We start from the raw sequence: 25,172 nt of genomic DNA, 5'->3' as shown, positions 1-25,172 counted from the left end.
GAATAAGAGGATAACATACAAATACCATTCCATGTATAGAATGACCATAAATTACTACTAGTGAACTCCCAGACAAGATTCTGGACTATATTAAAGGGCAATTTGTGAGCATATGTTAGAGAAGACAATAACTCTTGAGCCAATTTTATGTTCTTGAACAGAACCAGCATGTAGGCTTTGCCATTCCATTTTGTGCGGAGTCACTAGATTTAGGAACTATAGTTGACATAGAATATATGGAATTTATGAAGGCATTTGACAAAGTTTGTCTTAATATTCCTAAAGGCCATATGAATAAATATAGATAGGTTACACAAGTCATTGGGTTGTTTAGTAACCAGTTGAATCATTGTAATGTGCTGAATAATGGATTAGTATTAACCAAGCAGATATGAGAAGGAAATGGCAACCCATTCCAATATTCTTGCCTGGAGAATCTCATGGTCAGAGGAGCCTCGTGGGCTACAGTCCATGGTGTTGCAAGAGTTGGACATGATTTAGCAGCTAAACCACCCCCAGACCAAACCAAGCAGATATGACATGCTATAGAGTTCTACCCTTAACCTTATATTAAGGGTAGAACTTATATTCAACATTCTTTATCAATAAATTAGATGGATAAAACAACTTGCCAGAATCAGTTTTGCAGAAGATACAAAGCTTAGAATTTTCTGGATACAAAATCACTTAAGTAAAGTTTGAGTCTAAAACATACATACATATGTATATGTATATACATTAAAATTTTATTTATTTATTTATATTTACAATTATATTTGTTTTTCTGAACTTGCATCTGAAAAGCTAAATGCTCACAAAAGAGAATGAGGGTTATTGGTTGTAAGGAATAGGTAGCTTTAGGGGGAAAAGTGAGAATAGCGGAAGAATATTGGGTATGGATTCCAAAAGGTAAGTCAGGTAAGTAAGGTAAAAGCAGGCACTGAAGTAAGGAAGTGGAAGGTCGCTGGGTATGAGACAGTGTCTGGTTCCAATTTCTTTCTCTCTTACACTGGATCTGCAGTGTCTTTTTCTCATCTTCTCTCTGTGTGTTTGTTCATTCTTCTCTCTCATCCCAGTAATGTGGCTTACTCTGTATCTTGCATGTAATCCTTATATATTCTGGCTGTGCTAAAGATGTCCTAATTGCCTGGTCTTCAACACTTATAGTCTCAGCTGGCTCATCCCAGCTCAGGACTTGGTTCTTCTAGGTCAGATGTCCAACCTTCATTCATCATTCCGCCATGCTAGGGTGGATTGTTGGAGGGGGTTTTAGTCATATTACCAGAGTAGCCAGGACTATGGAAGGTGGATTCTCTACAAAAGGGGACATAAGTGGGAAGGAATGGCTTGGTATATTCAGTATAATGGGACATGGTTTTACACTGCAGTGTGTTTTTGGGTAGGGGTTTTATTTAACATAAAAGCCAGTTATAGTATATAATAGCAACATATAATTGGTAAAAATACAGAAGACCATTGTGATCTGATTGTATTAAATGATGTTACTAATGGTATTATTAATGAGATGTTATAATGAGGGAAATACAGGTCCACTCTTACTTACTCTGCTTTAGTGAGACCAACAGTAGTATTCAATTCTGGACTCCATACTTTGAAATAGATATAGTACACTGGAACACATTTAGACAAAATTATCTAGACTGAGAAAGAAATTCAAAACCATGTCATTATGCGAAATAGCTGAAGGGATTGGAAGTGTTGACCTAAAGAATTAAAAGATACGTCGTGTTCCTAGTAGCCATCTTTAAATATTAGAAAAAGATCTGGTTATTCCTTATGGTTGCTAGGTGGTCTCGGACTGGTGGATGCTCCAGGGAAGCGGATTTGGGATCAACATGAGAGAGAACTCCCTCGTAGACAAAACCATCAGAAGATGAAACAGGCTGTTTTACAAAGTAGTTTCCCGTCATTTTTGAGTGCTGAGATAGACTCTGGATAACATCTTATGTGTCTCAGTGAATACATCCATGCTTGAGCCAGGTTATCTTTATGATTTCTTTCAAACTTGTTTCATAAATCTATAAATTTGGTCTCAGTCGCAGTTAGATGACTGATGTAGTCATTCATCTGTATCCTGTAGTATTATATCATAGTTTTTAATTTGAAATTTTTATTGTTTAAATGAAAATAACTATAAAAGTTATTATTAGTTTGTTTCAAGTAACTCTTTTATAATGGCATGGATAGGTGCATATGGTAGATGGCATTGATAGGCATGTATGGTGGCATTACTCTTAGTTATAGGAGCGGTTTCTATAGTCTTAACAAAGTTGCATTAAGAGTAAGCATTCTTTGTATAGTCCAAGAGTTGCTTTCGTTTTAGTGCCCTGAAGCAAATATTTAATGAATCTCTCTTATCTTTATGAAAAGCAAGACAGGTAGAGGCTGCTTGAGGAATATTTGTATACTTGATACAGAAAAAAGAATTATGTCTCTCTTGACTTCACTAAAATTCTATTTTTCACTCCCTGCATCTGGCCAAAGATATATGAGCATTTTATCTGAAGGAAGTAAGAGAATTTAGCAGACATTCACATGGTAGATAAATATGATACAAATGATTACAGGCATAAGTGATGGTTTTAAAATAGACTTGGGTTTAATGTCAGCCTCTCCACTTATCAGATGGTTATTTAAATTCAGAAGTCCCTATGTTCTTATCTGTAAAATAGGTATAACTATACCTACCTGAGGGGGAAAAGAACTGATTTAGGGAGAAGAGATTAAGTTCAAAGTGTTTCTTCTATTTGTGGTTTTATGACAGAATATTAAATTCTGTGCAAATCATAAAATGTTAAAACAGGAACTAGAACTCATTTGGCCCCATGCCATAATTGTATAAATGAGGAAAATGAAGTCTGAATAAGCTAAGAGCCATCTCCAGGATCACAGTGCAGTTGGCAGTGAAAGGCCAGTGATTTCTTCCCACATCAGGGAAAACTCATCTTAAAGCAAGAATTGTAAAGATATTTTCATCAAAAAGTTTTATTTTATGGCAGATATTTCAAGATATATAAAGATATAAATCTTTCTTAGAGATACTATGGAGAAATTATTACTCTGAAAGATTCTACTCTAATTCCAAGATTTTGTCAAGAGTCAATATCATGCCACTTTTAAAAATTTTATGAAGTGTTGTAATTATTACTCCATGGCAGAGCACAATATACGTTTACTTCATTTGACCAAGATGGTCGCAATAACATCTTCAGTTGAACTTTATTTTTTAGAAATAAAAAAATATCATTTCAGTAAATGTATGTTCTATTTTATAGATGTCTCCTGAAGAAAAAGTTTGTAAGTACTGTGGAGTCAGCTATCTAATTCTACATGAGTTTAAGGCTATGGAAGAAAAAGTAAAAGCGATGGAAAAAGAGATGAAATTTTATCAAGGAAGTATAGAACGTGAAAAGAGACTTCAAGAAAAACTACAGTCTCTTAGCCAAGATTTTGAACGGTACAAAATTGACAATGAGTCCAAAACAGAAAGGTTAGAGTATGTTATTCTTTTCTATCATTTATTTAGTTTGGTAAAAAAGTACAGAAAATGGATTTGACTTTTGTTTTTCTAGAATTTCTCTATATCAAGTATAATTTACACCTTGACACATTTGAATTTGTTCATTAATTATTACTGGTTACTAAGCATAATTCCTAGATATAATCTGAACATTCCTTTAAGGCTTATGTTTCTATCTGAATAACTGGTGGTGGTGGTTTGATCACTAAGTCGTGACTAACTTGTGACCCTGTGGGCTGCAGCCCGCCAGCCTCTTCTGTCCGTCTGAATAACTAGAAACCAATTAATTCAGTAACTACAAGTTGAGATGGGTCGATTTTTACTTTTCTCCAGATTTATAGCTTAATTTTATCATTAGAAAGTTTTATTTATAAAAAATGAGGTGAATTTTGGTAGTTTTTATATCTAATATTTTTTTTAGATGTCCTTGACTATTTAGATTTATAGAATAAGGTTTTCATGTTATGAAAAGGTTGCCAAAACATTAAAACTGGCACATGATTCTAAGTCAATAAAGTTGGAGGTAAAATCAGAAATTGGGTTCCTAATGCTGGTCAAGTGCAATCAGCAATTTATTCTGCCTGAAGACACCTCATTGAGCTTATATAGACACTCATACAAAAGGATTTTTACTGTTGTTTCGTGACTTTTCCTTCGAATGAATATTTTTCCACTTTAAAATATCGACAGTTGTTGTAGTAAACAATGAACAAATGAATATATTGAACATTGTGTCCTTGTAAAGTAGAAGTTTTCTTAAATCTCTTAGGATTAAGTACTTGTCTTAAATTTTATTACAAATTTAAATAATTATATTAAATATCAGTTCTTAGTCTTTTACTAGGAAAGTTTTGTTTTCTTGAATTTCAGGTCTGAAAAAGTATTTAATCATATATGAGTGGAAAAATTAAAGCATTTAGTTTAAAATTTTAAATACGGAGGGTTTTTGCTTGTCAGATTCTTTTGTTTATTCTTACAGTTTGCTTTCTTTAATAATTATATGTGTAATACATAAACATACAAAACAAAAGAAATATATAGAAAATGCAAGAAGGTCCTTTTTTATTCTTCTGATTACTTTCTTTCACTGGAAATAAAAAATACTACTTTTAATGGTTTGGGGTATGTTTCTAGATCCTTCATTTTTCCTTAAGCTTTATTAAAGATATTTTTAAAAAATATATGTAATGTATTTAAGCTACGTAGTTTTAAAACTATTTTTTAATAGACTAGTTTTTAATATAAGTAACATATTAAAAGTATGTGTGACTTTTACCACTTAATTTTATATTCTGGAAATAACTCCATGTTAATACATATAGATCTCTCTTATTTTTAACTGCTACAGTGTCTTCCTTACTAAGAATATGCCATAATTTACTGAACCATTTCTCTTTTCAACATTTAGATTATTTCCAGTATTTATGACTACACATAGTATTTATATTTATATTCTTGTGTACATATGTTTTTCCATAGGATAAATTCCTGGAAGTGAAATTGCTGAAAAAAAAGTAAATGCCAATTTAAGATTTTGATGGACATTATACCAAACTGTCCTTTGAGAAGACAGGGTTAATTTATATTTGGCCAATAGTTTATAAAGTGACCGTTTTCTTAGATCTTATTAGTATTGGAATCTTCTTAAGTTTTCTCAAATTTTCACTTTTTTCTTGGTAAAAAAAATTGTTACTTCATGATTATTTAATTTGTGTTTCTTTATTGCTAGTGAGGTTGAATTTTTTTTCATATGTTTATTAGATATGTATATTTCTTCTTTTATGAATTACTTGTTCATATATATTATCCAAATTTCTATGGTGCTATTTCTACATTTTTGTTTATGTATAGGAGTTTTTAATATAATATGGACTTATACTTTATTTACACATTGCTAATATTTTCTCATGGTTGTTTATCTTATTGTTTATTTTTTTTTTTTTTGGTATCAGTTTTTTAAAAATATGCCGAATTCTGGAAAGGGTTCTGTGTCAAGTTATTTTGGTTGCAAACAACAGAAACTTGTTCTGGCTTTTGCTAACCTAGATTCAAGCAAGTTGAAAAACAACATATATTTAAAACTTTTATGGTATTGTTGTTTTGGTAAGTCTTTTAATCTGTTTATTAGTTATATTTATGATTTCATATTTTTTATTGTTCTTTTAAAAATATTTATTTATTTTTTGTTCCGACACACCTATAAGGGCTTCCCTGGTGGGTCAGCAGTAATGCAGGAGATGCAGGTTTAATCCCTGGGTTGGAAAGATCCCCTAGTAAAAGAAATGGCTACCCACTCCAGTAGTCTTCCATGGAGAATTCCATGGACAGAGGAACCTGGTGGACTACAGTCCATAGGGTCACAAAAGAGTTGAAAATGTCTTAACGACTAAACAACAACACATCTATAACTTCTCTCATTATATACATCCCATGTCACAGAGAAATATTTGTTATAGTTAATGAGCTTGTCTTGGTACATCATTATCACCCCAAATACATGGTTTTACATTAGGGTTAACTTTTTTTTTTGCCACTTTATTCATTTTTTAAATTGAAGGATAATTGCTTTACAGAATTTGTGGTTTTCTGGCATACATCAACAAGAATCAGTCATAGGTACACCCGTGTCCCCTCCCTCCCGGGTCTCCCTCCCATCTCCCTCCCCACCCCACCCTTCTAGATTGTCACAGAGCCCCTTTGATGTTGTCCATTCCATGGGTTTTGACAAATGTTTAATAGCATGTATCTACCGTTGTAGTATCATACAGAATAGATAATACCGCCCTAGAGATCCTGTGTTCTGCCTGTTTGTCCCCCCCCCCCCCAAGGATGGACAGTCACTGTTTCATTGCTGTCTCCATAGTTTTGCCTTTTTCAATATGTCATGTTGTTGAAAATGTCCATTGACAGAAGAATGGATAAAGAAGATATGGTACATACATACAACAGAGTATTACTCAACCTTTAAAAAGAATGAGATAATGCCATTTACAACATGGATGGACCTGGAGAGTGTAATACTGAGTGAAATAAGTCAGAGAAGGAGAAATACTAGATGACATCTCTTATATGTGGAATCTAAAAAGAAATGATACCAATGAACTTACCTACAAAATAGAAACAGACTCACAGACTTAGAGAATGAACTTTTTGCTGGGCAGAAGGAGGTGGGGAAGGAACAGTTAGGAAGTTTGGGATGATTGACATATACACACAGCTACTTTTAAAATAGATAACCAAAAAAGACCTACTATATAGCATATGAAACTCTGCTTAATGTTATGTGGCAGCCTGTATGGGAGGGGTGTTTGGGGGAGAATGGATATATATATATATGTGCAGCTGAGTCCCTTTGCTGTTCACCTTAAACTATCACAGTTAATTGGCTATACCCCAGAACAAAATGGGCTTCCCAGGTGACACTAGTGGTAAAGAACCCGCCTGCCAATGCAGGAGATACAAGTTCGATCCCTGGGTTGGAAAGATCCTCTGGGGGAGAGTATGGCAGCCCACTCCAGCAGTCTTGCCTGGAGAGTCCCATGGACGAGAATCCTGGTGGGCTATAGTCCATGGGGTTGTAAAGAGTCAGACATGACTGAAGAAAAAAGAGAATGTCTTATGGTTAGAGTAATATAGAGTGTAGCTTTCTAAAAATTAGCATCTTTCAGTTAGTAATATACATTTAAATTTACTCCATGTCTTTTCATGGCTTGACAACTTATTTCTTTTTTTAGGACTGAATAATGTTCCATCTCTGGATGAACCACAGTTTATCCATTCACCAAACTAAAGGACACCTAGCTTGTTTCCAAATTTTGGCAGTTATGAATAAAGCTGCTGGAAATAGCTATGTGTAGGTTTCTGTGTGGACATGTATTTTCAGCTCTTTTGGGTAAATACCAAAGAGTGTGATTACTGAATCATATAGTAAAAGTATGTGTAATTTTGTGAGAAGCTACCAAATTGTCTTCCAGGGTGGCTCTCTGATTCTGCATTCCCAGCAGCAATGAGAGTTCCTGTTACCAAATTCTCACCAACCTTTGGTGTCTTTGGTGTTTTGGATTTTAACTATTCTAATAGGTATGTAATAGTATCTTGTGTTTTAATTTACATTTCCTTGAAGACATATGAGATTGAATATATTTTATTATGTCTACTATCGGTATGTCTCCTTTTCTGAGGTGTTCATTCAGGTCTTTTGCCTATTTTAAATCAGATTGCTTGTTTTCTTATTGTTGAGTGTTATGAGTTCTTTGTACATTTTAGATAATAGTTCTTTATCAGATGTCTTTTGCAAATATTTTCTCCCAGTATGTGGCTCATCTTCCATTTCTTGATACTCTCTTTTGTAGACCAGAAGTTTTAAAATTTAATGAAGTCCTGCTTATTGTTTATTTCATGAATCTTGCATTTGGTGTTATATTTAAAAAGTCACTGCTATACCCAAGGTCATCTAGGTTTTCTTCTATGTTACCTTATAGGAGTTTTACAGTTTGTATGTTATATTAGGTCTATAATTCATTTGAGTTGATGTTTGTGAAGTGTGTATGACCTGTGTCTAGAATCCTTTTTTTGAGGATGGAGGAGGGGGCATGAGGATGTTGTCTAGTTGTTTCCAGTTTAAAAAAACCATCTTTGCTCCATTACATTGCCTTTGCTCCTTTGTCAAAGATCAGTTGACCATATATTTATTTGGTTCCATTTCTGGACTCTATTCTGTTCCATTAATCAATTTGTCTATTCTTCCACCAAACCCACACTATCTTTAATATTGTGTAGCTTTATACTAAGTCTTAAAGGCAGATTTTGTCAGTCTTTCAACTTTGTTCTTTTCCTTCAATATTGTCTATTTGGGATCTTTTTCCTCTCTATGTAAATTTCAGAATTTGTCCATATCCACAAAATAACTTATTGGGATTTTGCTTGAAATTGAATTAAATCTGTAGATCAAGTTGAGAATTGATGTCTTGAAAATGTTGAATCTTAATAATCCACAGGCATGGACTATCTCTTTTATTTAGTTCTTTGTTTTTGTGCATATGAGTTTTATAGTTTTCCTCATATAGTTCTTATATATATTTCATCAGTTCGTACTTCATACCTACATTTTTGGAAGGCACTAATGTAAATGGTAATGATTTTTAACTCCATGTGTTCATGGTATTGGAGCCTTTCTAAAAGTACTTGTTAGTTCCAAGAGTTTCTTTGTTGATTTTTTCAGTTTGTTTGTGTAGGTGATCATGTCATCTGTGAACAAAGTTTAATTTCTTCTTTCCTAATCTGTATACCTATATTTTTTTGTCTTACTGAACAAGTTGGGACTTCATATACAATGTTAAATAGCAGTGGTTAGAGGAGACATCTTGTTCTTGCTCTCAGCAGGAAGCCTTCAAGTTTTTCACTATTAAATATGACATGAGCTGTAGATTTTTTGTAATTTTTTTTTTTTGGTCTGTGGTGCACAGCATTTGGGATCTTAGTTCCCTGACCAGGGAACAGCCCTGTGCCCCCTACAGTGGAAGCACAGAGTCCTAACCACTGAACCTTCAGGGAATCCCTAAATTATTTTTTTTTATAAAAGTGAGGAATTTTTTCTTTCTCCTAGTTTGCTGAGAGTTTTATCTTGAATGGATGTTGGATTTTGTCAAATGTTTTTTCTGCACCTGTTGAAACGCTTGTGTGATTTTTCTTTAGCCTGTTAATGTGATAGACTAATTGGTTTTTGACTGTTGAACCAGCTTTGATACCTGGAATAAATTCCATTTGGTTGTGGTATATAGTTGATTTTACGTATTTTAATATTTTGTTGAGGACTTTTACTGCCATGTTCATGAGAGATATTTATCTATAGTTTTCTTGTAATTCCTTTGTATGGTTTAGTATTAGGGTAATGCTGGCCTTATTAAATGAGTTGTGAAATATTTCCAATCTTTTGGAAGAAAGTGAAAGAAAAGAAAGTGAAGTCACTCAGTCATGTCCAACTCTTTGCGACCCTGTGGACTTTAGCCTACCAGGCTCCTCTGTCCATGGGATTCTCCAGGCAAGAATACTGGAGTGGGTTGCCATTTCTTTCTCCAGGGGATCTTCCCGACCCAGAGATTGAACCCGGGTCTCCCGCATTGCAGGGAGACTCTTTACCCTCTAGAGAGAATTGATATAATTTTTTCCTTAAATTTTGGTAGAGTTTACCAGTGACTCCATCTGGGCCTGGTGCTTCCTATTTTGGAAGTTTATTAATTCTTGATGAAAGTTTTTTGAATTTTTTTTTATGGTTAAGCTATGTTTAGATTGTCTGTTCTTATGTGAGTTTTAGCATTTCTTCAGGGAATTGATTTATCTTGGTGATCAAATTTGTGGGCATAGAGTTATTCATAGTATTCCTTTTTAAAATTTTTTATACTTTTTTTCTTTTTCTGTTGAGGTATAGTTGATGTATAAGATTATATGTTACAGTTGTACAGCACAGTGAGTTATACTTTTTAGAGGTTACAACTCCACTTATAGTTATCGTAAAACATTGGCTGTATTCCATGTTGTACGGTAGGTATATCCTTTTAGTTTATTTTATACATAGCAGTTTATATCTCTGACTCCCCCACCTTTGTATTGTCTCCTTTTCTCTCCCTGCTGGTAACCACTAGTTTGTTCTCTGTGATTCTGTTTTCATCTTGTTATATTCATTAGCTTGTTTTATGTTTTAGTTTCCACACATAAGTGATATGTTATTCGTGTTTTCTCTGTCTGACTTATTTCATTTAGCATAATGCCCTCCAAGTCCATCCACATCGAGTTGGCCAAAAAGTTTGTTCGTGTTTCTCCATAATATCTTATGGAAAATTCTGAAGGAACTTTTGTGTCAACCCAATATTTTGATGCTCTGTTGTTAGGCTCTTTTGTTAAGGATTGTTTTCTCTTCTTTTTTTTTTGGATTCTTTTTTTTTTTTTTTTTTTTGGATTGTTATCTCTTCTTAGAACACTGACCCCTTCATAATTATACAATACCCCTCTTTATTTCTGATAATGTTCCTTGTTTTGAAGACTTCTCTGTCTGAAATTAATGTAGATACTCTCATTTTCTTCTGTTTAGTGTTAGCATGATGTATCTTTTTATACCCCTTTATTTTTAGTCTGTGTGTGTCTTTGTATTTAAAATGTGTTTCTTGAAGACAGTGTGATAGTTGACCTACTCTGACAGTCTGTCTTTAAATTGGTGTATTTAAATCATTGATAATCGAAGTAATGACTGATATAGTTGGATTAATATCTATCATTTTTTGGTTATTGTTTTCTATTTGCTGCCCTTTTTCTTTGTTCTTATTTTTATCTTCCACACTTTTTTCTGTCTTTTGCAGATTTAATCAAACATTTAATATAGTTCCATTTTATCTTTTTCAGAATATCAGTTATACTTCTTCTTCTCACTTTTTAAGGTGTTGCTTTAGAGGCTTCCCTGGTGGCTCAGATGGTGAAGAGTCTGCCTGCAATGTGGGAGACCCAGGTTCAATCCCTGGGTCAGGAAGATCCCCTGAAGAAGGAAATGGCAACCCACTCCAGTATTCTTGACTGGAAAATTTCATGAATGGAGGAGCCTGGCAGGCTGCAGTCCATGGGGTCCCAAAGAGTCAGACATGACTAGTGACTAACACACAGAGTTTGTGATATATTTTTATAACTAATCCAAGTCAACTTTTAAGTAACATTTCACTGCTTCATTGGTAGTGCAAGTGCCTTATAATAGCTAAATATTCCTAATTTTCCCCTCCCATCCCTTGTATCATTGCTGCCATTTATTTTACTTATAGATAAGTATACATAAATATGTATGTATGTATAAATATATATGTGTGTGTGTGCTCAATTGCACCAATCATGTCCAACCCTTTGTGACCCCATGGACTACAGCCTGCCATGCTCCTCTGTCCATGGGATTCTCCAGGCAAGAATACTGGACTGGGTTGCCATGCCCTCCTCCAGGGAATCTTCCTGACCCAGGACTCGAACCTGCATCTCCTGTGATTCCTTCCACTGCAGGTGGATTCTTTACCACTGAGGCACCAGGAAAGCCCCATGCTAAACCTTAGTTGGCATTTATCCTGCTTGGTATTCTCTGAAGTTCCTGGATCTGTGGTTAGTGTCTGATATTATTATAATTTAGAGGAAATTATCAATCATTGTTTCAAATATTTCTTCTTTTCCTTTCTCTATATCTTCTACTTCTGGTATTCCTATTAGGCAAATGTTATATCTTTTATAGTTGTCCCAGAGTTCTTGGATATTCTATTATGTTTTTAATTTTTTCTTTGCTTTTCAGTTTTAGAAGCTTTTCAATTATATTGTCATATCCTCCGGCACAGAGATTCTTTCCTCAGTAATGTCTATTCTAATGAGCCAGTCAAAGGCATTCTTCATTTCTGTTAAACAGTGTTTTTTTTTTTTTAATCTCTAATTTCTTTTTAATTCTTTCTTCAAAATTCAATATCTCTGCTTATATTATCCGTCTGTTCTTTACATGGTGTCTCCTTTTTGTATTATATCCCCTTTCATATTAATCATAATTTTAAACAATTTCTGATCTGATAATTCTAACATTCCTGCCATCTCTCACTCTACTTTTGATGCTTGTTCAGTCTCTTCAAACTCCTTTTTTTGCCTTTTAGTATACACTGTAAGTTTTTCTTGATAGGTTGACAAGACATAAAGGTGTAAAAGGAATTGCAGTATAGGCCTTTAGTAATTTGGCGGTAATGTCAAGGGAGGAGAAGTGTTCTGCAGTCCTGTGATTATGTCTCAGGCTTGCAGTGAGCCTTTGCCTGTGGACTGTGACCTTTACAGATACTTCTCAGTTGCTGTGTCTTGCATCCCCCACCCCTGCCTTTAGGTGAAACAGTATTCCTAGAATGAGCTGAGCTGGGTTTTTCCCTTTGTCAGGTCAGTTAGCCTCAGATAATATCCCAGCAGGTTAAGGCCTGCTAAAATGGTTTCTCCTGAGGGAAGGCCGTGTTAAACGTAATAGAAAGCTCAGGCATATTTAAAGTGTCTTCTTGTCCCCTCCCCTGACAGAAGCTCAGTCAGGTTTTTCTTTGGATGTTAGAAAGTGTCACCTAGAGATTTACTCTCGTCACTGCTTCAGTTGTGCTGCGTACACTCTGATATGTTGTGTTTTCATTTTCATTCAGTTCTGTGTGTTTTTGTATAATTCTTAAAATTATCCTTTGTGAGTTTTTCTTTGACATATGGATTATTTCAGTTCAGTTCAGTCGCTCAGTCGTATCCGACTCTTTGCGACCCCATGAATCGCAGCACACCAGGCCTCCCTGTCCATCGTGGATTATATAGAAGTATGCTGTTTAGTTTCCAAGTGTTTATAGATTTTCTTGTCAGATTTCTACTAATGATTTCTAGTTTGATTCCGTTATGGTCAGAGAACATACTCTGTATGATTTCAACTTTTAAAATTTTGTTAAAATTGTTTTATTGCCAAAGATATGCATCTGCCTTGATGACTGTTCCATGGGTACTTGGGGAAAAAAGTATATAATGCTATTGTTGGGTGGAGTTTTCTAAAAGTGGCAATTAAAACCTAGTTATTGATGGTTTTCAGTTCTTTCATTTCCTTGCTGATTTTCTGTCTAATGAGTCTATCAGTTGCTAAGAATAGAATATTGGAAATTCCCAACTCTGGTTGTGGGTTTGTCTATTTCTCTTTGAGTTTTATATTTTTGCTTCATGTATTTTGTAGCTCTTTTGTTTGGTATGAACATATCTAAAATTTTTGTTTTCCTGGATTGATTGTTGTATCATTATGTAGTATTCTTTGTCTCTAGTAATTTTCTTTGCTCTGAAGTCTACTTTATCTGATATTAATATAGCAACTACTGCTTTTAAAAACTGTTTATTACATGGTATACTTTTTCCATTATTTTACTCTCAACCTACTTATGTCATTGAATTTGAAGTCAGTCTTATAGACAACATATTTTTGAAGAATGTTTCTTTTTTAATCCACTCTGCCTATCTCTTTTAATTGGTGTATTTAGATTTACATTTATATTTAGGTAATTTTTTATATGTTAGGGTTTATGTATGCCATTTCATTTGTGTCCAGTTTATTTCCTCTGATTCTCTTACTTCTGTTTCTCTTTTTACTTTCAGATTGGTTTGCTGAGCATTTTTTAGGATTATATCTTGACTTGCTTATAGTGTTTTAAATATATTGCTTTGTATAGGTTTCTTAGAGGTTGCTCTAGTTATTGCAGTGTATACACATAATTGATCATAGTCTGTGGTTTAATTATGATGGTATTAACATGGATTTCGTTGGGTTTATTCTATTTGGATAGAAAAGAATCTTTCCTGCAGCTTGTTGAGTCTGTACAGCCATTCTTGAATATTATTTAATTATACTTTCTCTCTCTTCTCTCCTTCTCTGACTTTAATCATATGAATGTTAGCTTTTTGTTGTTGTTGTTTTGTTGCACAGGTCTCTGAGGCTCTGTTAATTATTTTTTCTATTTTCATTCTTGTCCAGATTGGGTGAGTTCTGTTGATCTGTCCTAACATTCTCTGATTTTATTTTCTGTCATTATACTCTGCTGTTGAGCCTGTCCTATGAGGTTTCTTTCTTTTTTTCTTTCACTTAATTTATCTTTCAGTTCTATCATTTCTATTTAGTTTTTTTAACTTCTATTTCTTTGCTGAGATTTTCTATTTTTTTCTTTTGTTTCAAAAAAATTTTTAATTGCTTTTAAAAGAATTTTTATGATGGCTACTTTATAATCCTTATCAAATAATTCCAACATCTGATTCATCTCAGTGCTGGGTTTGTTGATTATCTTACTGATTAATGTTATGATTTTCTTGGTTCTGGAATGATGAGTGATTTTCTATTGAGTCCTAATTATTTTGTAAGTTATACTATGAGACTCTGGATCTTATTCTATATATATGTGTGTGTATGTGTGTGTGTGTGTGTGTGTGTGTGTGTGTAAATATATATATATATTTTAAACACACACTCCCCTTGTTGTGGTAAAGCATGAAAGCCAAATGGGTGTGTTTGTTCAGTTTCCTGCTGTGTCCACAAATACTACTTTGCAAAAGTAAGGTTCCCCCTGCCTTGTATCAGACTGGTGAAGTTGAAGTTAACATATCACGCTTGGCCGCACTCACCTTTCTGGCAAAAGTGAGTCACCAACTTGTAGGTTCTTGTGTCTCTGCATGGGAATATAAGATCAGTTCCCCACTGAACTCGCTGTCACCAGAGGGGAGAACCAAAGAGCTGTCTCACACTTTTTTATAGCAGGGTAGGGACAGAAGTTTGACTTCTTTCTGTGCCCCATTGATAGCAAAGGATGGGAGAAGTTAGGTGCCAGCCGGCCCTGATTCTGTCTTACTGATGCCATCTGGGAGTAGAGGCTCAGCTCCCTCCACATCCCACTGGCACCAGAGGATGGGAAGCAAAGTGACTACTCTGTCTCACATCACCTTCTTCTACCTCACTGATGCTGGGTGGGGTTAGAGGCTTCTAACCGAAACCCTCTGACACAGGATATGTGTAGGGAAAATAAGAGTGCCACTAGTCTTGTTTTTCACTGCTTCCTTTGGTCTCTTTGCTGCCAATTGGGTTGGACTCCCCACTGGGCCTCACTGACACCAAGAATATAAGAAAAGTGGACTGTGTGCTCAGTCACTCAATTGTGTCAACTCTTTATGACCTCATAAACTAGAGCCCGCCAGGCTCCTCTATCCTTGGAATTTTCCAGGCAAGAATACTGGAGCGGGTTGCCATTGCCTACTCCAGGGGATCTTCCTGACCCAGGGGTTGGCATCTCCTGCATCTCTTGCGTTTGCAGGCAAATTCTTTACCACTGCGCCACCTGGGAAGCTCAAAATGGACTGTTTACTACTCACAACTTGTACCGCTTTGTTCGGGTCCATTGGTGCAGGGTGCGGGTGGAGGCTCAGCTCCTTATTGACCCCACTGACACTACCCTGGTGGGAGGTGTTGGAGCCTGTTTTGCTTCTACAGAGGGGAATGAAAAGTCAGCTCCTAGCTTACCCCACTGATACTACACCAGCCAGGAGACTTGGAGTGCACCCCCCGCATCAGCAGGGCAGGGCTGTGGCGGTATGGAATATCAGCTCTGCTCTGTTGTGTCTGTCTTGAAACTGTGAGCTGGGGAGGTACAGTTTTACAGTTGGTATTTGGCTTGAGAAGGTGAATATTACCAAGATTGTTTTCAATTGTTTAGTCACACTTTTCCTGATCAGCTAAGTTGATCAGACTTTTTTGGAGCTCTTTTTTTTTTTTTTTTTTTTGGTCTCTGGCTGTTGGTGGTTCTGGGTTGGAAATTTCTGTAACACTCATCTGGGATATATGGGAGATAATAATAAAACTCAGGAATCTCATTGCCTGGGTGTTTCTCAAATCTTGAAGTCAGTAGGCCATCTGCCATCTTTGTTCCGCCTTTCATGGTTGTGCTGTGCTTGCGTTATGTGATGATCAGGGTTTTTTAGTTAAGAGATGGACTTGGTTGTAGAAGAGCTACTCCATCTTGGTTTTGACCTTGGGCTGATTTTTTAGTCAAATTAAATATTATTCTGAGTAAGAACACTTTTTTTAAAGTAATGACTTAAAATTTCACAATGTTAATAGCTAGCTCACAAAAGTCAGTAGTTAGATATATGCATCACTACATGCCTGCTAAATAATTCCTTTTCAATTTCTCTTGCTTATGCCAAATTGAGATGGTCCATGGAAATTTGAGCAACAAAAAGGATAGGCCTGTCTATGAGGAATTAGATGTAGGAGTTCTGTTGATAGTTGGCCATTCTCACAAATGAGGTGAGCTGTAGAAGTCAAGTCTAGACTAGTCAGCTCAAGGAAAGGTAGGTACCAAGGGTTCAGAGCCCACAGTTTGGGATCAAATTAATATAGTGTAGAGACTCTGAGTTTATAAAGGAAGACAATTGGAGGAATAGATGTACCTGGCTGGAGTAGAGGATAATAGGGCAAACATGGCAGATTTTGTGTCATCATCTTCCTCTGCCAAAACTGTCTCCCTCATAGACCAGTTATATCAGATAGCAACACCTTCTGCAGCAAATGGCTTACATGAACAAAGATTTATTTGTTTCTTGAATTAAGAAGGGGTGTAGGCAACTCAGAATGTCACCAGGGATCTAGCCTTTTCCATCTCTCATTGCATCTTTCTCATTGAGTAGGCCTTCAGTCTCACACTGATCTCCTCATGATCTCAAGATGGCTTTTGCACTGCCAAAAGTATACTTCTAGGCAGAAATATGAAGAGAGAAGCTGTCAGGGGAAGTGCCTGTGATAGGAAGTCAGAAGCTCTCCCACAACTGCAGGTAGTCTAGGGAACCTACTTCAGGAAGTTGGCTTGTTGCTTTTTGAAATAATAGGTTCTGTTGTAAGGAAGGGGCTTCCCAGGTGGCTCAGTGGTAAAGAATCCGCCTGCCAAGCAGGAGATGCAGGAGACCCAGCTTTGATCCCTGAGTCAGAAAGATCCCCTGGAGAAGGACATGGCAACCTACTCCAGTATTCTTGCCTGGGAAATCCCATGGACAGGGAGAGTTTGGTGGTCTACGGTCCACGGGCTCACAGAGTCGGCCACGACTTAGTGACTAAACAGCCGCAGAAGTTGTAAGAAAGAAGACACTAGCAGGGCCTCCCTCTCTGCATTACATTTCCCTCCAGAAAATCACACATTCATGCTTACTTTAATTCCTGAAGAAGCAAAAAGTTAGTATCTCAAGAAACTTATCCAGAGCTCCATTTTTTTTTTTTAAGGTCTTTAAGATATCTAGGCTCAGCTTTTTCTACTTGTACCGTATTCTCTGTTGTTTATGGAAATAATATAAGACTCATACATGTTAAAAATGTTTGGGACAATGGATTTTGAGTAATCATGATTTTATAGAACACAGAACTGATGGAGAACTATAGCTCTCATTGTGCATACTTCTTAGACAGAGAGTTGGACATGACTGAGCGACAGCACCTAGACAATTATTTCAAATACCTAGCGGCCTTCTCAAATCTTCATTTCTCTCCTAGGATTCTGATTTACCTTTTGGGGCCAAGTGGGAATCTCTGCAGTGAAACAAAAGCTGTTACTGATGAGACTGTATTTGGGCATGTGAGCGTGGGGAGCAGTGGAAAGAAAGGGTTGAGTACCATTTGGAAGAGCATTGGTTCTTTTCAGATTACTGAAAAATGACTCCAATAGACACAGAGTGTTATTAGCAAGTAATTTAAACCTGGATGTCTATATCATGTTTCTCTTAGTCTCGATGTATGGGTATGAATTTATTATACTGGTATTTGTATTATGGATTTCTTAAATGTTGAGAAACCTGAACAAGTTTTTTTCATACCATGTAGTTCTAAGACCAGCTAATCTTTTTATTATCTTTTCATTTTTCTCCTCTACCAGCACTAGATTGTGTTCCAGACTAAAGTACTTAGGTATAGAGCACTCTTTTCCGTTCTTCTTTGTCCTCTGTGGACACATACACATAGTAAATACTAGAATTTGACAACTCTTTTTTACTATTGGTATAAATAATGTTTACATGGGTTTCTCATTACTAGATCTGGCAAGGTTATAGAGACTGATATTTATTCAACAACATTAATAGACCTATGTATTCATGTGTATCTTTTATTACCAGTGTAACTTTGAAAGCTTTTCTATGTATCATCATGTTGTTACTATAGCAACATGGTTACCAAAATAAGGTACACTTCTTCCTGCTTTGTGTTTTTAAAGGAGATCTTTTTTCCCCTCAAACTTTTTAATTAACTCTGTAGAGTTTCTGTCCCAGACATTCTGTATCCCTTCTATTTATCTTTTCCCTTTAATTTCCCTTACTTAAAATTAATTATTATTATAATACAAAATACAGTTTTTATTGAACTAAATCCTAGTGGGACAAGAATAAATGAAGGGAAGCAGTGTATGATGTTGTATAAACAGTAGAAGCTCAGCTATCGCTTAACCCCTGACCTTACCTGCCTCATAATCTTTTTATACTTTTAGCATATAGCTTTTTTCTGGCTGCACTGTGTGGCTTGTGGGATCTTTGTTCCCCAACTAGGTATTGAACCTGGGCCCTCAGAAGTAAAAGTGCCAAGTCCTAACCACTGGAGTGCCAGAGGATTCCCTCTTTTTGTGCTTTTGATTCTTCGTTTATAAAATGGTCAGAGAAATAGCTACTTCACAGGCGTGATATACACATTGCTCTGTGTCCGGCCGCAATTCGGTTCTGTTTCACTTCCCTCACCTTCCTTTTTTCCATTTCTGTGCTTGTTAACCAAGGTTAATAGTGTACGGTCATTCGTCCCCCTCCTCACCACCATAGATGTCACCACATTCCCATCGACTTTTTTTTTACTTAGTTTTGATTGGAGTTTAATTGTTTTACTTAGTTTAATTGTTTTACAGTGTTGTGTTGGTTTCCGCCACACAACAATGTGACTCAGCCATAAGTGCACGCACAGCCCCTCCCTCCTGAGCCTCCCTCTCACCCCGCCCTCATCCCGCTAGGTGGTCACAGAGCCCCGGGCTGAGCTCCCTGTGTTGCACGGCAGCTTCGCACTGGCCATCCATCTTACATGTGGTCGTGTACACATGTCGTCCGTAAATGCTACTCACTCACATGACATGTTATACGTAATGACATGTCATCTGTAAATGCTACTCACTCAGTTTGCCCCTCCTCTTCTTCCCCTGCTTTGTTCATAAGTCGGTTCTCTTCATCTGCATCTCTGTTCTTGCCCTGAAAGTAGGTTCATCACTGCCATTTTTCTAGATTCCATATATGTGCATTAGTAATATTGGTTATTCTCTTTCTGACTTACTTCACTGTTTATGACAAGGCTCTAATTTATCCATATCACTACAACTGACTCAATTTCATTCCTTTTTATGGCTGAGTAATATTCCATTGCATATATGTACCACATCTTTATTCATTCATACATGACCTGGCTCTTGTAAAGAGTGCTGTGATGATCACTGGGGTACATGTATCTCTCTGAGTTAATGTTTTCTCAGGAAATATGCCCAGCAGTAGGGCTTCCCTGCTGGCTCAGACTCTAAAGTCTGCCTGCAGTGCATGAGATCCAGGTTCAATCCGTGGGTTGGGAAGATCCTCAGGAGAAGGAAACAGCTACCCTCTCCAGTATTCTTGCCTGGAGAATTCTGTGGACAGAGGAGCTTAGTGGACTATAGTCCATGGGGTTGCAAAGTCAGACACAACTAAGTGGCTAATACTTTCACATGCCCAGTAGTGGAATTGCTGGGTCATATGGTAGTTCTTTGTTTAGTTTTTTAAGGAATCTCCATACTGTTCTCTACAATGGCTGTATCAATTTACATTCCCACCAACAGTGTAGGAGGGTTCCCTTTTCTCCACACCCTCCCCAGCATTTATTGTTTGTAGACTTTTTGATGATGGCCTTCCTGACTGATGTAAGATGATACTTCATTGTAGTATTTATTTGCATTTCTCTAATAATGAGTGATGAGCATCTTTTCATGTGCCTCTTGGCCATCTGTATGTCTTCTTTGGAGAGATGTCTATTTAACTCTTCTGCCCATTTTTTTGATAGGGTTGTTTTTTTGATATTGAGCTCCATGTGCTGTTTATATATTTTGGAGATTAATCCTTTGTCTGTTACCTCATTTGCAAATATTTTTTCTTATTCTGAAGATTGTCATTTGTCTTATTTATGGTTTCCTTTGTTGTGCAGAAGCCTATAATATAGCACTTATATTTACAAACAAATCATTTAACAGTAGAGTAGGTAGTCTTATTTTGTGTTTTTGTTGATGGTTGTCCTTAAGTCTTGCCTTTTAATATGTCAAAATCCTTGAGGGCAGTAACTATCTTTATCTCCCTCTGAATAACCCATAGGACCTAGTACCTAGTGTGGGTACATGGGCCTGTGTGCTTAGTCACTCATGTCTCACTCTGACAGAGGAGCCTGGCAGGCTGCAGTCCATGGGATTGTCCAGGCAACAGTTCTGGATGGGTTGCCATTTCCTACTCCAGGGTATCTTCTCGACCCAGGCATTGGACCCACATCTCGTGTCTCCTGCATTGGCAGGTGGATTCTTTACCGCTGTGCCACCTGAGTGTGTGGGCGGTACTTGCTAATTTGCTGAGTGATTGAGATGTATGATATTAATCATGAAGCCATGGTTTTCATAATGCACTTCATTTTTATTTTACCACTGTACATAACATAGAAATGTTTATATACCTTCTGGAAGGTACTCAGGCATATGTGTTGTTCTGTATTATAAATGATATTCATGTCAAGAATGGAGAAATGGAACTGTATATCTCTTGCTGCCACTTCTGCTTTCTGTTAACAGTAAATGCATGTAGGCTTCTAAATGGCTGTCTGCCATGAATTGCATCATTTACAATGGCTCTTAATATGCCTCCTGGCATTTCAGTTTCTGTCTCAGCAGGCAGCCTCACTCATGCTGAATCCTTTAATATTTGTACCCAGATAAATGATTAGATTGCTGTGAAAATACTCTTGCTTTGCTTCTACATGTTTCAGATGAATGTCAATGACACATTGGAAAGCACATCATTCAAACATAATTTAAAATATTGAATCATAACAATTTCATAGAATTTATATTCCATTTTTTTTATATTGAGTTTTGTCGCCTGTATATGATTACTCCTGGGTTTTATCATCCTCTGCTCTCAGAAGAGGAGAGATGTATTTTACCTGCTGCCAGCCAGAGCCTTGTTGAATACCTGTGCTTGAGTTCAGAATGGGGAGCAGAGAAACAGAGAGAGGAAAAATGGAAAATGATTTATGATATTTTCCTCACCCAAATTCTGGATGGAGTATGGCAAGGAGCCTGGGAAGAAGGAAAATGAATATTTAAATGTGGTATTAGCTTTTACTTTATTAAAGCTAAAGAGAACAAGAAAAAATTTTACTTTGTAATAATTTTATATTTTTAATGTATCAGTAATTATGCAGAACTTAACAAACATCTTTTTAAAGCTTTTTTTTTTCCTTCACGATCCTTTGTGTTCAGACTCATATTGTACATGAGATAAAGGTAAAAGAAAATCACACTTATTTTCATGGAAAACATTATTTTTCAAATTATCTATTAGGAAAATAGTAGATTGGTTTTCTTTTCAGGGAGCAAGACTTCATATTTAAAATCAGTATTCATAAATATTATGCATTATTTTTTAGATGTTTTGTGTGGTCGTCAGAATGGTACCTATGAATTCTGAATTCTCTATTGAAAACTACTTGGAAAAAAGGAAAAACCTGAATGATTATATATTCTGCTTTATTGGTATATTAACAGAAATCTCCTGGTTATTACTCAGGGGAGATTACTCAAACAGCAACTCATATAATTATATGCACTTTAATCCTAATGTTGGTCTAATTTAGAATCATTTTTCTCTACTAGAAATTTTTTTAAAATCTTAAGTGGAATATAATTATTGTGGTAAGGTGCTGGGATCAGGGTAATCCTTCTGCCTCTCCCCCTGCCATTTAAATAAAAACCTATAGATAAAGATTTAGGTTAACTCATTCACTCATTTATTCATGAATGGCTCATCACTTTCTAATTTTTTCCTAGTGGTATATCTTAAGAAAAGTATTTGAATATTCATTTGTATTTATTTTATATCATTCTGTAATTATTTTGACAAACTTAGGAGAGTTGTTCAGTCCATGTTTTGTCATTAACAGGCAGATAGAGTTGTGATAACAGTGAACATAATGATACAATGAGGGAATAGAAAGAATGTCTTCATTTTCAGTATGTTATTATGTCTAATAATATTCAGGATGATGAGGATGAGATGGTTGGATGGCATCACCAACCTGATGGACATTGAGTTTGAATAAGCTCTGGGAATTGGTGATGGACAGGGAAGCCTGGTGTGCTGCCGTCCATGGGGTTGCAAAGAGTCAGACACGACCAAGCGACTGAACTGAACTGAACTGATTCTGTCTAATATGTGATCTAAGTTTATGTAGCTTTTCTCTCCATCTAATCCAACTATCCAACTGAATCCTGTTGATTTAGAGATGGTCAAAGGAGGTAGGAGAGTTTGGAATAGGAGAGAAGGGACAAAAGAGTTGGTCAACACTTAGTTAAAGAGCAAGTGTGCAAATGGGAGGCAAGGCCAATCTTAACAGCAGAATATGTCCCAGACTTAGGCTGAGACTGGAAATACAACATGGCCCAGGAAAACTAGTGCCAAATTCACAACGCTTTCACTAAGCCATGTGTAGATCTGTGCTTTATGTTTTGTTTATCCTTTTGTTAATAACCTTGGTTTTATAAAATAAGCAAATTTGTGAAATGAAATTAATGGCTTTCTTTTGATAGTAAGTCAGAAGATTTTGGAGAGGCACAGAGAGAGTAGCAAAAATAAAATGATTAAAAATGCCTATTTATTGATAGAATATTCAGTCATCTTGGGGCTGCTAATCTGAGGAAAGAGATAACTAGCTCAGTATGCTATGTTCTTTGCTCCTGTCCTTTTGCTTAGATTTATTTGTTTTCTCTTTCTCTAATCTTTGCTTTTAACCTGTCATTTTTTCTCTTAAGTTGTGTCTGTTAAAGGCAGACTTTTCTTGGAATATTTGTCATCATTGTTCTTCTGTGTCCGACTATCCAGTGTTTTCAGGTCTTTCTTACCAGCGTCATATTTCAAACACAAACCTGTTTCTTCTTCTTTTTCTTTTTTTAATGTCATGAAAAACTAATTAGAATATGAGCTGAAAAACATATTATGTTCATGCCTCTGTGAAAAGAAACATTATTGTAACCTGTTTTATTTTATTTTATTATTATTATTTTTTGTAACCTGTTTTAGAACTCTTATTTTCTGAAATAGAAAGTTTATTTTCTCGTGAATGTTGAATCCTAGGTTTCTTTATTAATATTGTTTTCTTTAGCTAGATATTTTATTTACTCATATCTTTATATCTAGATGAACAGGCTATAATTTTCTCTGTTTCCTATCACCTGTAGAGGAAAAACAGTTAGCTATGGAAGTAAAACTTAAAATTGTCAACAAGTTAGAAGCCAACCATTTAGTACCTCATTTACACTATAAAATTAGCCTGGGGTTTTACACTGTTGTGAGAGGGAAGTCATAGCTCTAGAGCTTTCTAGCGTTGATAGCAAGAATTATACTAAAGAAAAATATGTCACACATAATTGTGAGCGTGTTTTGTTTGTCACAGTAGAAAGAGAGCAACGCCAGTGTCCCGCTCTTGCCTCTCTCCCCCAGTACCTTTCTTTTGCCCAAATCCGAAGCCAGTTTGGAGGGAGTTAGAAGGAGATGAAAGAGATTTGCTGTGGAAGCTAGAATATTAAGTGCTTTGGCAAGCATTTGTATTTTCTCTCAGGAGGAAAGGAACAGAGCAGTATGCCAAATTCTTACGGTGCTGAAAGACAGAGACTAACTGGGGTTGATTGTGAAAACATTTTATACCCGTGAAAATACAGTTTCATGAGAATTACCACTGAACTCTTTCCCTCTGTGAAGTCCTGGGTTTTGTGAGGGGATTAAAAAAAAAAGTATGTTTGGGAAAATGTGTAAAGTTAATCTTCTGCTTAACTTTCCTTTACATGCGCAACATTTTTAGCTATAGCTCACTTCCCTTTCTTGATAAGGCCATTTCCCACTCCTCAATTCCTGTCAATCTCCAGTAAGTATCAATTTAATCAAGACAGGAGTCACAGTACAATATGCAAATAAAAATACATCTTCCAAAGTGATATGCAAATAAATAATCAAAGGCACAAAATCAGAGTAAAGTATGGTCAACTCCATGTCAGTAGCAAGATGGGTTCAAATCCTGGCTTGATCTTTGCTGGTTGTGTGGCCTAATTCAGCTTGCTTACCTCTCTGCCTCTTCATTCCCTTATCTGTCAAATGGGGCTGGTAATGAATTAACCTCATAGGAATATTGTGATGTTTCATGTAAATATTTAAGCACAGTGACTGGCCCTTGGTAAATGCTCAGTGGAGTTCCTTATTACTTTTGTTGTTATCATTGTCATTGTTATAAAAGTTTTCTGAACTGTAGGAAAATATGATTTTGAAAAATAAACATTTTAATATCAATACAAGAGCAACTGTATTGTATATAAATTGTATATTGTATATAAAGCAATATAAAGTAGCATACTGAACTAACTCATTTATTTAAATGCCAAAATGAAGAGAAGTGAAATCTCACCATTTGTAATTGACCTCAAAATTCAGCATTATTTGCCAAGAGCAATCTAATTTTAATATATATTCAGTTTTAATTCATTGAATATATATAAATAATAAAACCAGGATGACAAAGCATTATGTGCTTTAATACTTCACCACTTTGATTTAATAACCCTTAATCTAATGTTGGGTTTTCTAGGTAGAACAGTGGTGAAGAATCAACCTGCCAGTTTAGGAGATGCAAAAGACGTGGGTTCTATCCCTGGGTCAGGAAGATCCCCTGGAATGGAAAATGGAAACCCACTCTAGTATTCTTGCCTGGAAAATTCCATGTACAGAGGAGTCCATGGGGTTGCAAAGAGTC

The 25,172-nt window shown here is 35.9% G+C and overlaps 1 protein-coding gene across 1 annotated transcript in view; it reads left to right on the top strand.

Moving 5' to 3' along the window:
• LEKR1 (leucine, glutamate and lysine rich 1) overlaps positions 1-25,172 on the top strand; it is a 210,219-nt gene that overhangs the window by 19,909 nt on the left and 165,138 nt on the right. The window contains exon 3 of the mRNA XM_043473929.1: positions 3,297-3,511. Within this exon, the coding sequence (XP_043329864.1) occupies positions 3,297-3,511 (215 nt within the window). The remainder of the gene's footprint in view (positions 1-3,296; positions 3,512-25,172) is intronic.

This window comes from Cervus canadensis, chromosome 7 (genome assembly GCF_019320065.1).
Source record: "Cervus canadensis isolate Bull #8, Minnesota chromosome 7, ASM1932006v1, whole genome shotgun sequence".
Classification (NCBI taxonomy): Eukaryota; Metazoa; Chordata; class Mammalia; order Artiodactyla; family Cervidae; genus Cervus; species Cervus canadensis.
This window is presented reverse-complemented; position numbering and strand designations above follow the sequence as displayed.